Here is a 17,058-nt window from a genome sequence, read left to right as displayed (position 1 = left end):
AGGCTGCCCAGGGCAGTGGTTGAGTCCCCATCCCTGGAGGTATTTAAAAGACATGTAGATGAGGCGCTTAGGGACATGGTTTAGTGTGGACTTGGCAGTGTTAGGTTTACGGTTGGACTCGATGATCTTAAAGGTTTTTTCTAACCTAGATGATTCTATTATATGATTCTATGATTCTACTCATTGGAGTAGCTTTCACTGTTTTCTATACATTTCAGCCACAATGAACCAATGCTTTAATAGTATTTGTTACTTACCCAGGACATTAAACTTTGCAAAGAAAGATGGAGACTTCAGATTTAGCAGGGGTAGAAGAACAACAATCAGGTAAAATGGTACTGTTTGTGATTTGTTCCACCACTCCTCGAAGAGTTCAAAACCTGTATTGTTGCCAGAAGAGAACATCACGCTCCTGTTCTGTGGTGGGTGACCGCTAGCAGCACTTGGACAAATGACTGGAAGAAAGGAAAAGAAAAGTATCTCCAGATGAAAAGGGTCTTACTTGCACAGAATCTTCACAGCCAATGTCCCATAATTTCTGGAGAGTGTTCTACCTATGGGGAATAGGACCACTCAAAAGCAATGTTTGACAACGCAGTTTGTAACTTCTATTTGTTTTTTAATCAGGAATTAAGTGCTAAGATTTCACTGCTAAGCACCTTGCACTCTAAGCTGACAAGTGCTACAGTTCTTTCAGCCAAGCACAACAAAGATGCTGTTGTCTGAAGCCTGAGCTGTGGCATAGGATCAGCCTTCAAGGTCACATACCTGTAACTAGGTCTGTTCAGTGCCTACGTGCACCTGCTGGAATCAAGTCATAGCAACACACCTCTGCATCTGGCTGTGTATTTAGCATTGTAATCTGTCCCTGTACACTTCAGCAAGATCATATGAACCAAGATGCAAGTGCATCTGTGTACAGAAAAGCCTATATTACTGTATGTTGCTCTGGGAACGCACAAACTAAGGATGACAAGAAAGCTACTATAACAATTGGCAGGTCTAAAACTCATGCACCGAACCAAAACACCCTGTCATCTTGGTGCTGTGTCGGGTGCAAGTACCTCACTGCTAGACAACACAACAGAAGCAATTTAAGATATCCACCCATAACACTGCCAAAAGGGAATGTCACGCTCCTGTTACATGGTGGCTGATCAATGGCAGCACCTGAACAAGTGACTGGAACAAAACTGACCAAAAGAAAAGATCTCTTGATAAAAACGTGTTTATCTGGTTTTTGTTAATATCAGCATTTCTTTCTAACACATGCCTACAAAGTTATGTGCTGAAATATGAACCTGTCTTACTGTTCTCATAGTGTCTTATTTTAAATTTTGGCATTCCACAATACTTGATATCCTCCCTCCCACATTGGCTGCATGCCTGTTCTGTTACAAAGGCAAAGGTGTAAAAAATATTCTGCCAAATTTCTTGAGAGACCATTATGTTACTTTACTTCCAGCTTTATCATTTGCTTTCTCTCCATTGCTTATAAGAGGATTGTTTCACAGACCTTGAAAAATGCTTTTGTTCTTACTGATCTCCTTGGTAGCCCTGAATGCTCTGCCAAGAGTCATTTGAGCATCTGGCAGCCCTTAATTTTGTGAAGCAGCTGCTTTAAATCTTCCAGTTGCTGGAAGATGCTGTGGAATATTGTTGTCTACTTTGCCTCCAAGTTATACCCCCTGCTGCATAAGAATGGCACAGAACAGCAGAAGCAGGAAAGAGCACAAGAGAAAGAGCACTGCAGCAGCTATTGGTGCCTTGCTGGTAAGGATTGTAGGAGAAACAGGATTCAACACTAGCTCAAATGCAAATCAACTGGTTTTCAGAATTATTTCTCAACTCCTTCGCCTGACTTCAAACAGCTGCTCTCCAGAAACACAGCTGCAGCTAGTGTGACACACAGCTGTCCGGCTGGTATTGAAATGTTTCCCCATTCCCATAAGCACCAGGATAGAGAAAATTTTCTGCTTCATAACAAAGAACTACATGTTCAGTTACTATATATATTGGCAGGAAGATCAGAGGCTGACAACGCCTAGCTCCTGCCTTCATTCTACATTATTCTGCCTACGTAAGAACTCCCAACAGACCTATCTTCATACCTGACTGCAGTTTCTTCCCTTAGTTGTGTCAGACTCTCCACAAAACACAAGCGGATGCTCACGTAGCCTGACACTTGTTTCTTTTTGCATTGTTCTTACAGCATTTTTTTAAATAAGAATGTTGCTGCAGAGGTGGTGAGGAGCAAAAATGCCCCAGCCAGGATTTCAAACAGTAAACACATCCAATGTGCCTCAATTTTAGGGTTCGAAAGTTAAAATTCCTTAAGGCAATTCCTCATTGTGTACTGTTAAGTAAGTGGTCTAACATTCATGGTTTTAAGGAGGATCTATCTGGATATACACAAACTTGTTATTTGCTTTTTAATCCTCATCCCCACCCCCAATTTCTTTCTTCAATTACCCAATTATTAAGCTTTTCAAGTGTGTGGTTATTTGTGGAAGTACAAATCTCACATAGAAAATTACAGGTTTTTTAAAAACAGATAGTTAGAACTTACAATATACACTTTATAACTGGAATGTGGTTAGGCATGGAAACACAATGATTTGCCTTTAAACATGCCCCCAAACCAGGAAACACAATACTAGTAAGTGATTCTTACCTTTGTTACTTCCATTCGTGCCAGGAACAATATCTGTTACATTAATGTAATGAAAAAAGTCTGAAAAGAAGAAGAAAATCTTACTATCGATGTCCCAAACCTGCTATTAGGCTTTCATCTGTTGACTTCATAAAAATTAAGTAAGGAAATATTTTGGAAAAATTACATCAGAGGCACGATCCAGCAGCTTGCACTCCCCCCAACACCAAGTGGATATTTTAAAACTTTCTTTTAGAAGTGTTTTAAAGTAGCCCCCCACTGCACTACTTTCTTCTCAGCAGCCCTGTCCATTTATGAAGTTCCCAAGCCTCCCCTCCCAGCTGCTCATTCCTGTTCCCCCAGCACACCTCCGCTTGTCCCAGCTCCTCGGTCTGCAGTGTTGTACAGTAGGTTAGTAAGGAGATGCATCTTAAAACCAGCCTCTTCTGGGACAGAAAAAAAGTGCATGCAACCATACCCTTAGTCCAGGTGGTATTATACGGAAAAAGGTTCCCCTACTCATTTTTCTAATCTTTTTTTCAGAAGAGGCTCTGGTGGGATGCTTTTTTCGTGTTGTATTTTAAAGAAGGGAATCTCTGGTAAAAGGTTTAAGTCTCACTGTCTACAGTCATCTCTAGTAGTATTTTGTTTCCAAAACACTTCTGTGCTACTTTACTGCTCTGCCACACCAGGTATTTTTGAGTTTCTGCAACTTCAACATATGACAGTATTGGATAGCAGTTTCCTTATTTATGTATGTATATATACACACAGAAAATGCCCATCAGCTTGGAAATTAAATTAGTGTGTCTCTGGTTAAAATTTGCTTCTGCTGCATGTGGGAGTATTATGCACACAGAAATTCAACTGGGCCAGTAGGCCTCAGATTTTTTAAATGCAATTAACAGCAGCTTGTTTCTCATAAAGAAAGCAAAAAGTCTTGGGGGAAGAAAACTGGTTTTTTTCTTCATTTTGCTTTATGACACCCTGAATCACAATTGAGATTCTCATACTTATTCATATCAGTACAGTGTATACAACAATCAGAAGATTTAACTAAAATAATTTGTCACCTCCTCACTTCACCATTTCGTGTTGCTACTTAAAATAAGTACCTAGAGTGAAGCCATCGAAAGAATTGATAGCTCTTACAGAATTAGAGCACTTTAAAATTAGTTATAGACGGATAGCCAACTGATGTTTTCTCTGTACTTAAAAAGTGTTTTAGGACTAGCAATTGCATTTGTGGATTTATTTCTGTTCCATAAAACAAAAACAGAACAAAAGCATGGGACGTCATGTTAAAAAAAAATAAAGACAGGATACCATACTTGGCTTATAGTTCTTGCTTTCTTTGCGTACTACTGATTTCTAGACCACCGTCCTTTAGGAAATCAATTTGTTCCCACCTAAATTGTGTGTGCAGATTTTTTAAAAAGTCATCTGAATGTACTAGAATTGAATACAGTAGCCTGCTTAGAATAACTTAGAAATGCATGGCTAGAAGATGCCATTATGTCAAACCTACATTCTATTACCCATTTTATAACCTAGTAATTAAGTAGCCACAATGAAAGTTAGGACAAGAATCCAATGATTAAAGTTATCACAGAGCAAACAACTTAAGTAAGAACCCCCAACAAATATAGCTAAGTGATAAAATAACATGCCAATCTCAGGGAAAAGCAGGACTTTTTTCCTAGAAAATGAACTGTTTTGATCATTCTGAAATTTGCCTATTAGAATCGGAGTTATTTGGTTTAGAATAATTTAGGATTAAAGTCCTAACCTTACTAAAAAACCCCCGAAGTCTAAAATGAAATGGCCTTAACAACATATGAATTAGGTCAGCTGTAAAATACACCAGTCGTTAACCAATAAAGTAAAGTATGTCCTTCAGGGATGGTGAGAACTCTAAACATTGTTTAAGAGGTATAAGTGTCTGTGCTGTTATTTGCCTCAGAGATTTGTTAATTATCTTCAAAACAGAAACTCTTATATCTTAGTCGTGCTTTTCAACACTATGAGTCAGATTTTCAAAGCCCTCAATTCCATCATTTATTCACACAACTCTACATACCTAATTGATGGTATCCACAAAAACTTGTGTGTCTGTGCACGTACAAGGGTGTAAATAATGAATATGTTTTCTTTTGTAGCAATGCCAGTCTAAGAATCATTCTTTCACTGTGCTACAGTTCATCATTTCTTCAGGGACGCTTGCAGAAACTTTCTATATGGCAGCACTCTAAGTGTGTTTGTTGAAATCTAGAATGAAACTAGATTTTTTTTTCATTAACCTGGATCATTTCAACAGCCTAGCCTGTTATATGGCTGTTCAAATAGTTACACCCATGCAAACAAGGGGGGAGTGAAAATACAAAGTGGAAACAACCAACCAGGTTTGGGTTGTTTAAACTACTCCAAGAAGCCTCATTACTGACACGCAAATCACATAATTGGTATTTTGTCTTTCATTAAAACCACACTTTAAGAGAGAGATTGAGAAACTGGCTTCAAAAACATACATGACTGTGCCCATAACTCCACACACAGTTACTTATTATCACTTGACTTTTCATGCAAAGTAACAGAAAAATCAAGATTAAGTAAAATGGACAGTCCTTTTTCAGTATAAAGGAAAGTATTGATCTTTCCACAAGATAGCTGTTAAAAGTTAACCAAAAACGTATACTTACTGTATATAAACTTTCCTGTGTTGAACAGAAAGTTGGACATAAGCACCCAATAAACAACCATGGCTCCAACAAGCGATACCATAGAAAATAAGAGGCTTGACCATTGACCAAACGATCCAAAGTAATACTTGCAAACATCTGGGAATTCCCAGTTTGAGGTATCTATTAAAGCTGAAGAAGATACAAAAACCAGAAACATATGTAAACAAAATGTTATATTAGAGTCAGTAGAACTCTTCATGACAGGATGTGTTCTTGTTTCAGTATATTCTGACACAAAATCACAGCGCTTCCAAGGGCTAAGAAGATTGCTGTTAACTTGAAAGTATAACACTCATTAGGTGTTTGACTGAAGGAACCTGAAGAAGTAGAGGCTTTTATTGTGACCATACTACTACTCTGAGTACTTCCAGAAGCACTGGAATAAGACATGGTGGCAAAAAATGCAGCCATGCATTTGCAGCTAAAGCCTTTTGCAGGACTTACGGCAAAGTAGGCCAGACCACGAACTAGTCCTCAACAATGCCCTGAAATGAGTTGTCACAAACTGGAGGTCTTAACTGCCTTTATTTGAGTGAGGGGTTAGTTTATGTATAAAAGCACCAACTACAAGAGCTGCAAGATGAGTTTTGAACAATAAAAAAGTACATTCTAAGTTGAACCACTGTCAGTGAGGCAATTGTCCATAAATTGCTTCCAACACAGAATAAATACAAGTATTAGGGTAGTACAAGCATACAACACAAGTGGATGCAGCTACAGCCCATGCTGTTCCACTGTGGAACTTGATCAGAAATACATGTAGAGAACTGGACAGTGCTTATGGGGAAGAAGGGAAGCCTCTAACTCTGTAAGTCCCCAAACACTTAGTAAGCGAACATCTGAAACGTTGCCTGCCAAGAATTTGGGTCTGGCTGTAACACTTAGGTCCCATGGAACTGGAGCATAATCTAATAAGGGAAGGCAGACATTTAGCTTACAGAGCTTAGAGCCAGACTACAAAAGTAGGGAGACATTCAAAGGAACAGCTTTTATTTGCAGGTCAGGTCTAACATACAGTAAAGATACAGAAAAACTAAGAATCTATTAGATCTCTGTATTTCACACTTAACAGAAATACTTGCGTTACGAAGCTTTGTATTTCTTACGTATCATTTTCCGTGATTTCACAACTCTGTAGCAGCAATAAAGAGTCAAAATGCCCATCAGTAAAATGAGAATGATTCCAGAAGTAAAGCCTGCCTGTTAAGAGGGAGAAACACAGTTTATTTTCTTTATCAATAACACTACAGAAAAATGAAGAGCAAGCCATGTTGCCAAAAACATTTTCATGTGCATACAGTTTTGATAGTTTTACCTGTTTCATTCCCCATGGGATACTTAATATAGATGTACCCATCATTGTATTCCATATCATAAATCTAGGAAGAAAAGAAAAAAGCCAGTGAAAAATTTAAGAAGCACTCTTACTTCATACTATCCTCTTAGCTACAATAGTTATGCATACAATATAGAACATTCAATAATAATGCATTTTCTGGCTAATATATGGCAAGGTGCTTAACATACATTGTCACTATACTGGAGTTTTTACCATAGCCGTCTGTGCAACTGTCAACTTTAAAAGCAGTTCCTAATGGACTGTACACGTAGATTTCATCAGGAGCTGGAAGTACATGATCAGGAGCAATCTAACAAATGGATAAAAACCCAAGACTTATTATTAACACCAAAGTAACTGTTGTCCCAAATACAGCAAGCCAACTGTTGTAAATCACAAAATCTTTTCATGAAAAGTGCATTTAAAAACAGGTTGGACTACATTAATTTTCTCCCCATGAAAAAAACAGATTATAAGATTTTTAGCTAGATAGCAGAAAAATAGATTTTTCTTCTGAAAAATGTCTGTAACATACTATGCACAGATCATGCTAGTTCAATCACTGCAGCTGACCACTGCTTAAAACCTCTCATAGATGGGCGAAATGAGTACACACATCTGGGCAGCCTGGACCACTGTTACAAAATTCAAGCTGTTGGTATATTTTCTTTGGATGGTGAAGGCGTTGCACAAGAAGTCAATCACAACTTGTGATAACACAAGACCTTGTTAAGGCACTCAGCTACTAGGTATTTATTTCAAAGCAAGCTGCAGCGCGATTCTCCCCCTACCTTTATTTGTGCTTCTTTTATAAACCTAGGCTGGGGAAGACCCAACATCCCAGAGACCACTCAGTTAATCTGACCCTGTCTTTGCCTTACCAATGCCCTGTCTGCAGGAGACGTGAGCCTGCTATAGTAATGAATCCGCTTATTCATTGCTGAAGCTTCATCAGTGACTCTTTGCATGTCATCATTCACACTGACTATGTTTGTAGGCTCCACATGAAATGGTCTGAAGGAGGGAAAAAAAAGAAAGAAAAGGAAAACCCTTAAAAACCTAGAACATAAGAGCTAACATACAACTCAGAACAGTTTAGCATCACTCAGGATGAGTCTGTCATTCACTGACACAAAGCAAATGCAAAAATATCACTGCGGTGAAGGAAGCTGCCATTCATGAAAGAACCATGTGTTTATATCATCCATATTAAAATGGCCTCTTGCCCAGATTCTGTGGGGCAACCCAACATCAAAATTCAGACCTAATATCCGGTCTATTAGTTCTCAACAATGAGTCATGCCAGAACTACATGTTAATAAACTTGGCCAAGCTTATTAGTGCTTAGAACTGATGTTGCTAGAACTAGTGATGAGGAATAGAGGTAGAAACAGAAAGTGTGAGAATGCAGAAGCAGAAAGACGACAGAGAAAAAGAGAGGAATGAGTGGTGGTAATGAGGACCACCTATGAAAAGGCTAGGAACTAGTAATCTAGCCGAAAACACCGTATCAAATTATGTTTAATGGGGAAGGAACCAAGCCCAAATAAGTCCATGTGCTCATACTATTTTTAAGCCAATGCAACCGGGAATGGAATTTGTCACGGAACATGGAAAAATAGATGCCCATTTGCAGTTCTGAACTACTTCAAAACTTCCCTTCAGATTTAATTAGGGTAATCATAGAGAACAGGACTGTCATCAACAGAAGTCCTACATCTCTCATACAGAGATGTACAGAATACAGGTGGTCTCCCTTCCCTCTTCCTCAGCTGAGTTAGACTGCAGGCACGGTCACAGCCACTAAAGGAGAAAGCAGCCACACCACACACCCCTTGTTTTCTCTGCACACACGCAGGTACAGAGCAATCAGAGTGAAAGCTGCTCCTAAAGTTACAACACAACATAAATCTAGCTTCATGCAAGGGGCGCTACCAGAGATACGCAACCTAATCAAGATATTGCAGAGATTTTTTTTTATCCAAGTATAATTTACTTCCATATAGGCATATTATACTATTGCCTAAATGTGACATTCACTCCTAGCACTGACAGGCAAATTTCTCAAACAAGAGAGGGGATACTGGTGACCTGTAAGCCTTGATACAGGGTTTTGTTTTTTTTTCCCTTTCACCAGTGCTTTTAATTCCTAAAGCAATCTCAACAGCTTTCTGATCTTCTTCTTCCAGGTTGATGTTTAAATCACTCAGAAACAAGAACCACCCCAAAACCAGAACTCACAAAAGTACAGATCACAACAAGTTTCAGACTACCAAGAGCAGAAATTAGGTCAGCAATAAATACATGCCATTTTTCCTGTAATATAAGCAAAGCCTATTTGAATTGACTGTTTTTCAATAGCCATTTCTGGCTCAGACTACAAAGGAACTTGGTCAACCACTCCTGCCCCAGGTCTCAATACTGTGACAAAGGTCCCATTCTCCTTCCCAGTGAATCATTAAGCATTTGCACCATGGCACCACCTTTTATCTGGATGGAAGAATAGGAATACAGCTCTGAAGCTGGTTTTTATATCTTTGGAAGAGATGAAGGCAGGTCCTTATTCCTGTGTGCTTAAGGGGACACAGCAGGTAAGAGTATTTATGGGACTAATAAAAACTGACTGACGAAAGTGGAAAACAGAAAAAAATAACTTCCTTTCTCCACAAATTCATTCTTTCCTTCGTCTTAGACTTCATTAATTCTTACATCTTCCTTCATCATGGAAAAAATGGCTTAGATTTGCTAAGCCATTTCCCACTTGCTGAAATGAAAGTGAACACGCTTTCTATTTTTAAAACATTCTCAATCAACTCTTTTTTTCCCCCATGTCTACAACATGAAGGGGGAAATCCCTGTTTTGTGTGTGGACTTCTGTGGTGTTCTTATAAATAATTAAGAGAGATACTGCAATTAAACAGGAATATATTTTAAGTAATAGCTTTATTACTCAAGTCAGAGACACACAGGGATAACTAATTCCATAGGTCCATAATGTAAAAAAATACTCATGGACTGTCAGCTCTAAAGGACTTCACTTGTTTTAGCTTAAAATTTATTGGGTTGATCCAATCATTGGACACTGCTAAAAAATATTTCATTAGAAGACCTGTAAAATAAGACTGTAGTTATGAAAACGGGAAATGTAACATGTTTAAACGCCTCCCCACCCCCAGTCAGCTCTCTGCTGTTTTCTTTTTGGATCACTGACACACGTTATATTTAGAACATGAAAAGTATGTGTTTTGCTAATTATACAGCAGCTGCATAGTGTGAAGAGCTTCATGAAGACTATGTCTTTCCCCATCTCTAGTTAATATTATTAGTACAAGTCCACAGTCTTCCATTGCTACTGTGGAAAAATTACACTGAGACAATGTCTACATTTTGTTTCAAAGCGAGCAGATCTGTGGCAAGCATTTCCTTCAAAATGGTGTTCAACAACTGCTGACATGGATGTCAGAGAAAATTCTTCCAGACTGGAAGACTGTGGGACATTATTTTTTAAAGCAATTCAAGTTAAAGCCATGGATGATTTTGAAATTAAAATAACAGAAAACATAAATATAACATCCCATTTTATGGGGAAAGCAGTGTTGTTAGTCAACAACCAAACAAATACCAAGAAAAAATTTCATGTGCAGCAAAAACATATCTGTCTGAAGGAAAGAAATTCTTTACAGAAGGATATTTCATTTTCTTCAGTATTATGAACAGAGTCTGGATTGAACAAGCAATTTATGGTCCAGTACAAAACAGAAGGGTATAATCCAGAATCCAATCTATGGGTGAGGAATAAAAAATTAAACAACCCCAAAGAACTTCTACGTATCTGTTGCTGCTGCTTCCTGCCTGGAGGAGTGCACATGTTTAATGCTGCCAGCACTTGGGCTACTTCCCCTCTTGATCCCTTCTGGTGCGCATCTGTTGAGAATGAAAATGATCTAAAGCAGCAATTAATTTTCTTTTTCTCAGGGTACCACTGCACCTCTAGTCTTACTGAGCAAGTGACTATGCTAAAATAGACTGTCCACCCATCAGTTTTATGGTTGTTAAGAGATCTCTTCGAAAACATCAGTCTGACTTGGAAGCTATGCGGGCAGGCTGGGATGCAACCTTCCTCCCTGATTTCCACTAGGAAAGGGTAGCACTCTGTCTAGGATCAAGGTCATTTCCCAGCCCCCACCTACACCCAGATCAAAGACTGGTTGTAGGGCATACTCAGAAGTTTGAGAAGCTCTCAAAGAAGTTCTCAAAGACTGAGATTTTCAAAGCCCAAAGCAGGTAGGATATAATCTGGGATGTATTTTGGAAAAATCTCTTTAGGGACCTTAAGTCTAGCAGACAAGCACTCTGTACATGCAAGCATCAGCAGCTGAAACAGATTCCTAGAAAACTTTCTGATTTATACAGGCAATCACATTATATCTCTCATGTGGCAAAATGATTATGAAAAGGATGTGGAACAATGTGATCTGGGGGAAGGGGAGAGGTTACATGACTGGAGGGTGTGACTATTAATGCAAAACAGTGCAGACAATTTCCATGCATTGAGATAGACTATGGTGTCCAATGAATTTATTATACCCATACTAAAAAAACACAATTACAATTTGTATTTCAATAGCTAGCCTGAAAAACAATGCTCTTTTTACCAGGGCAAACACACCAGTAAAACACAGCTGTTTTCCACAGCACAAGTATGGACAAGATGCAGGATCTCATGCAGGAGGTCCCCACCTCCCATACACTACACCCGGCACATGTACTTCAGAAACCATTCCCAGAAAACTGCAGCTACACTTATCTGCTAGTTATTTCTCACTCACACAAAGGGACAGTTAATAAGAATTCTAGTGCTGGTCCAGGACAAGAAAGACGAGGAACTTCTGTCCAAACTTCCTCACATTATGAACTTGGGCAGCAATTTTTGCAAGCAAAGAAAATGAAAAGAGATGCTCATGATTAAAATTGTTTCCAAATATTGTGCTAGGCAAAGTTCAAGTGTTGGATTTGGACGGTTAGAGGGAACAGCACAATAGGAAAATTTGTTTGCCAAACTACATATAATCTTGCAACTGCTAGCATCCATAAGGGTGCTACATCTTTTTTCTGGATATTTTCAGCAATGTACTACATCTTGCAGAGCAATGAAGCAGTATGGCAAATACCTATCTCAAGAAGTTTTAAATTAAATAATACTGTTTTCCAAGTACCTTTGCTGAAATATTTTTAAACAGCAAGCAACTGGTTCTGGACATCTGATCAAAAGTAGTGTTCTGAGTATTGAGCTGTTATAATACAATTTTTCGTGTCAGTGTGTGTTTTGGCTCTACATGATGGTATTAATGACTTCACATTAGACAAACTTTTCATATTTAAACAAATACGAAAAAAACCCCTCTTTACAGGATGCTCAACAATTTCTTTCCTCTCCTCCAAAAAGACCACGAGGAGCCACTTTAGCTTATTGCACAGAGTTCTTTGACACCTCGCATCAATCAGTTACTTTTCAGGGATGCGACAGGATTATTACACAGAAATAAAGCTAGTAAATTCCTATGGCTTTATTGTTTTACTGAGTCACCACATTATTATAGGAATGCTGTATATGGCACAGGAGAAACTAAGGAGAAAAACTGATTCACTATCATGGAAATTAAAGTAAGCAGAAAAAGTAATAATGAAAAGACTATACTTATAGGTTGCTATTTCTTAATCGGGAACTGCCTATCCGGATAGGAACATTACAGATGTCAGTGCACTTTCTCTTAACGAAACCTGTTCCGAAGAATTCTACGACAGACTTGATTTTTACTTTCTAAGCTGTCTGAATTTACATAAGCATTGTAAACCGTATGCTTACAGTTTATCCTATAAGATCTTATTCTCTTGGTGATACGTTTTACTTAAACTTTTTCCACATTCATATCACCAATGTCATTATAATGTTTACAGCATGACCACACAAGTATCTTAAAATGCTAGATGCAGAACTAAAATAACCTTTCAGAGCAGAATACTAAGTCACCGCTGTTGCTCACAGGATACACATTTTAACAAATAAAGAATCACAAGCTTTACCATACCACATTTCAAGGACTGTTCCCTCTTCTGTGTCAAAGGCAAAGCTATTCTACTCTTCTCTTACAATGAAGTAGGAAGCTTCTTAATTAAGAAGGTTCTAATTCTTCCCAGTTAGGAAGCAGTAATATTAGGAATTAGTAAAAATGTTAGCCACACAGAAAAATGAAAAGCAGGCAATGGAATAAAAAGACCACATGGGTGTGGAGTGGTAAAAGCATAATGAATGCAGAAACGGTAGTTTTGCACAGGTTAGTCCCAACCATTGTCTATCTTTTTGTAAGTTAAAAGAACTTTGAAAATAAAAGGGAACCAACCATTTTTGCATGAAAAAGGCTTCTCTGACTGCCATCTACAGACACTGTCTAATTTATAACTGTTTAATTTCACCTACTGATCTCTCTTACATTGTGTGAGAACACTACGGGACTTCAAAAAGAATAGAAAAAGGAAGAAGGCTTGATCTCCCTTTAGCAGGGGGCACTGTCAAGTTTTTTCATATGCAAAACAACTAACACAAAACATCATTTGCTTCTTTGAAGGTTTAAGTATTCCTGAAGACAACTGCAGTATCTGTTGACAATAAATAGATGTAAAGAGCAGTCAGAAGAAAAAAAGAAACTCCCTCTCTTGCATACAATGATCATCAATAAGCAATTGCAGCAATGACATTCTAGTTTTTAAAGTGACTTACAAAATGGGCAAAACACGCCTAATATGGTGTGAGTAATTCGTGTCATTGTGAAGAACAATAACATCCTCTTAAAGAGGATTAAAAGTGGATTTGTATTTCCCCAAAATTAGCAAAAGAATACTAAACAAAATAATTTACAACTCTAAAAAACAATTAGCTTTATTGTTCTTATGTAAACACTGAAAAGCATACCTTTCAAAAATCCCAAATCCTCCAAGCTGTTAAGAAAACCAAATAACTATGTAAATGCCATCAAAACTCAAACCCAAACAAAAGAACAGAACAGCACTAAGACAGACAAACAGCGATTATAAGCAAATCACACAAAACACTTCAAGAGCTATCTCAGTCAAAGCAAAATGACCACCCACCAACATCTGATCAGTTTCTGAAGAGCAAGTTAAAAAAGGAGCAAACTAAGCAGAGCAAATCACGTACTATTGCACTTGCACTGTTTGATACTTTTATGCATGATAAACCTTTCTCCCTAGAGCTGCTACTCCCTAAAGCTCTAACGAAGAAGCCCTTCAAACTGCCCACTGCTCTGACCACGCCTGACACAGACCCTGATGGCCTGTTCTACCTCACTCCTTCTTCTAAAGATCGCACCGCCTCTTCTAATACGCAGGGATGGAGTTCAGCCTTGTTTGGCCTCACTACAATTTCCAGGCCTTCCTGATATCCCAGGGCTCATGCCCTTCATCTTTGTGCCTCTGCATGCTTGGAAGGCAAAAGACTAGGTTGTAGAAAATGGGAGAACGAACTCAAGGGAGGAGCAATAAGGACAAAGTGGACGGATCTGGAAAGCTGGAGGTTGGAACACAATCCAAGTACATGCTTCTGCTTTTGGGGAGGGAACAAAATACTACATGCTATGACCTTTTATGAAGCTGAGTCTCCAAACTTAAGAAATCACAAGGAAAAAAAACACACAATGAGGAAAAAATACCTAACATCACTTTTGAAAAGTGGATCTTGGCATTTCGATGTATCACAAAGGTGTAAACTTCTCTCGTTGCTCCTGCATCACCACACAACCCGAAACCCATGTTGTGTCAGACACAACACATACTTCCTCCGACACAAGGAGCTCCCAAAACCCATACAAATTAGCAGCTGTCTTATGCCAGGAGGGCCTCAGACATTCCTCAGAAAGAAGATAAAGCAAGAATTCATTTTGCACATTTCCTTTTCCCACCTGAAAGTACTCTACAGTTTCCTCATCTTTATATACACAATTCTGTATGCTCCTACACCTGTGCTCTGTTTGTTCCCCTGGGCTCACTCAGACCCTTATTCTCCTTCCTTTGCTCACAGAGAAAAAAGAGATTGTTTAGCCCCTGCCTAACATGTAAGCAGGCTCTCATGGTTTTCCAAAGCTGCAGGCTGGGACAGCAGCAAAACACTATAATAAGAACTCTTCTTGAGTCCCAACAAGAGGATTTTGTATACAACAGTGCCATCTTCAGTTCCTTCAGGAAAACTGCTCTACTGAAATACGATGCTGGATGCAAAGGGCAAAACGAAGAGCCAGAAACAGGGTCCAAGGGGCAGCACGCGGCTATTCCTTTGTCTAAAAAAGCAGAGCTGGTTCCTCCAGCTAGCATAAGAAGGTTAGTTCCCACTCCAATCTCAAACTGGCTCCAGGACCAGCTCACAGAAATCTTAACTGCAACAGCAGAGGAAGTCTCCCACTCCCATCTCCTTTGGGAGACAGAGCTGTTAAACTCTAAGAAAATATGCAAAACAACCACTTAGCTAGATGTGTATTATATTCACAGGCATGGCAAAAAGGCTGGGCTGCCGAATTTTTCACATTTGCTCAATCTCAAAAAATACTGCAGTTTTTTCTTAAAAGCAGTAAAGGTCACTCAATTCCCTCAGTACTAGCAAATAAAGTATTTTTTCAGCATCACCTGCACAGTGCATACAGAGCCATTTACACATACCAACAGCCATTTATCTACACCACCTGGCAAGCTTTCTTGCATAGTCTTAACATTTCAGTTTGTTGTGCTAAATAAAAACCATCATGCTTCAGTATACACCCATGATATTCAGTGTTTGAAGCCACATGCCAAGTTCTTATCAGAGCACTCTCTCTGAAGTGATGTCAATAGAAAAGTCTTACCCTTATAAACAAAACACAATATGAACATCTGTTCACCTGGTGCTTGGAAATAATATCATACAGAGACACAGTAGGAACTGTTTGTACTCAGATCCTGGTTTTCAAACATTAGTCTTCTGTCTTTGTAGGATTCTGTTGCTAAAAGTAAAGATTAAACAACTCATTGCTATATAATCATTCTGTAGGTTCAGCCTTCCTCATACCTTTTGCACTTAAAATCTTCTGGATTAAACTGTATATTCATGATTCCATAATTGCTTTCATCGCCTCCCACAGGAACCAAGAGAGGTTTGGTATCCTCTTCCATATTTGGTGAATGTGCCTCCTTCTTCTAGACTGTCAGTTATTCTGACCTAAAAAAAAGGAAATGAGACAACTGCAGTTAAGTAAAACTGTGTCCCTGCTACGAATTTAACACTGGCAGAGTCCCACAGCTTCAGAAGCTCCAGAAAATCCCTTCAGCTTGCCACTTGAGAATTCTTATTCCATAACGCAAACATCACGGGCCAAGTACAGCAGGGACAGTAATTTTTACAGCAGGGACAGTAATTTTTGCAACACACTATCCATTTAAGTAAAGTGGTCAATGTACAGTTGTGCTCTGAATCTCTTTTAGCACCGCAACAGGCAATATAAATTGAAGGAATATGGTGGATGCTGTTGCTTATATTGGGACTGAAACACAGGTTTGTAAAAAGTTTGGCTTGGAATCTGAATTTCCTTTGAGCTACCACAGCTAAGAATCAAGTCCACCATGTGCAAATTAAGGTTAGGTGTATTCATACATACATCTTACCTTCCTGCTTTCAAAGCATGGGACTCCTTTTCTTACTGCTCCACTGTAAGACCAGTGTGATTTTTAAAGGAACTGTATTTCCAATTTGTAATAGTACAGCTGAGAACAATTTATCACAGTCATTAGGGACTATTGTTTCACTAAATTAGTTCAAACTTTGCAGCAGACACATATGCAGTTTTCCAGTGTATTTCCCAGAATAAAGATCAGATTATTGTAGTCTACAATGTCCAGACTCTTTGAATTAAAGGCAATGAAGGGTTTAATAATGCATTAATAATAACGTACTACACACATTCAGAGCACTCCTGGCCAAACAATGGGGAGCAGATTGCTTTTAAGCTAAAGGAATTCTACTTAGACTGAATTACAGTCCTCACATGGGACTTGCTGTGGTCTCGTTGTGTGCAGCTGAACAAACGTAATGGCTTTAATAGCTCTCATCCCTGCTACCTCCTGAAGAATTCCTCAGCCAGGACTCCTTCTTCAAACAAATATGGTAGAGTCCCCCCTGCTCTTTCAGGGGGATTGTTTTCTGATGCTTTAGAATGTTAGACAGGAAAGATAGATGAGAACCAGAGCTGGCACAAGATAAGGAAGGATGGCACTGGATGTTTGAA

The 17,058-nt window shown here is 38.8% G+C and overlaps 1 protein-coding gene across 1 annotated transcript in view; it reads right to left on the bottom strand.

Moving 5' to 3' along the window:
* The window catches only part of SLC38A9 (solute carrier family 38 member 9), a 41,370-nt gene extending 25,377 nt beyond the window's left edge, over nt 1–15,993 (bottom strand). Inside the window, exons 1-8 of the mRNA XM_009272522.1 lie at nt 15,846–15,993; nt 7,615–7,747; nt 6,922–7,043; nt 6,710–6,773; nt 6,501–6,594; nt 5,353–5,523; nt 2,675–2,734; nt 258–455 (exon numbers count right to left, since the gene is read on the bottom strand). Coding sequence (XP_009270797.1) covers nt 258–455; nt 2,675–2,734; nt 5,353–5,523; nt 6,501–6,594; nt 6,710–6,773; nt 6,922–7,043; nt 7,615–7,747; nt 15,846–15,949 — 946 coding nt within the window. The 5' untranslated portion in view covers nt 15,950–15,993. The remainder of the gene's footprint in view (nt 1–257; nt 456–2,674; nt 2,735–5,352; nt 5,524–6,500; nt 6,595–6,709; nt 6,774–6,921; nt 7,044–7,614; nt 7,748–15,845) is intronic.
* Nucleotides 15,994–17,058: the final 1,065 nt, after the last annotated feature.

The sequence above is a fragment of the Aptenodytes forsteri genome, unplaced genomic scaffold (genome assembly GCF_000699145.1).
Source record: "Aptenodytes forsteri isolate BGI_AS27 unplaced genomic scaffold, ASM69914v1 Scaffold92, whole genome shotgun sequence".
NCBI lineage: Eukaryota > Metazoa > Chordata > Aves > Sphenisciformes > Spheniscidae > Aptenodytes > Aptenodytes forsteri.
The sequence above is the reverse complement of the archived record's forward strand: the minus strand, read 5'-3'. Positions and strand labels throughout refer to the sequence as shown.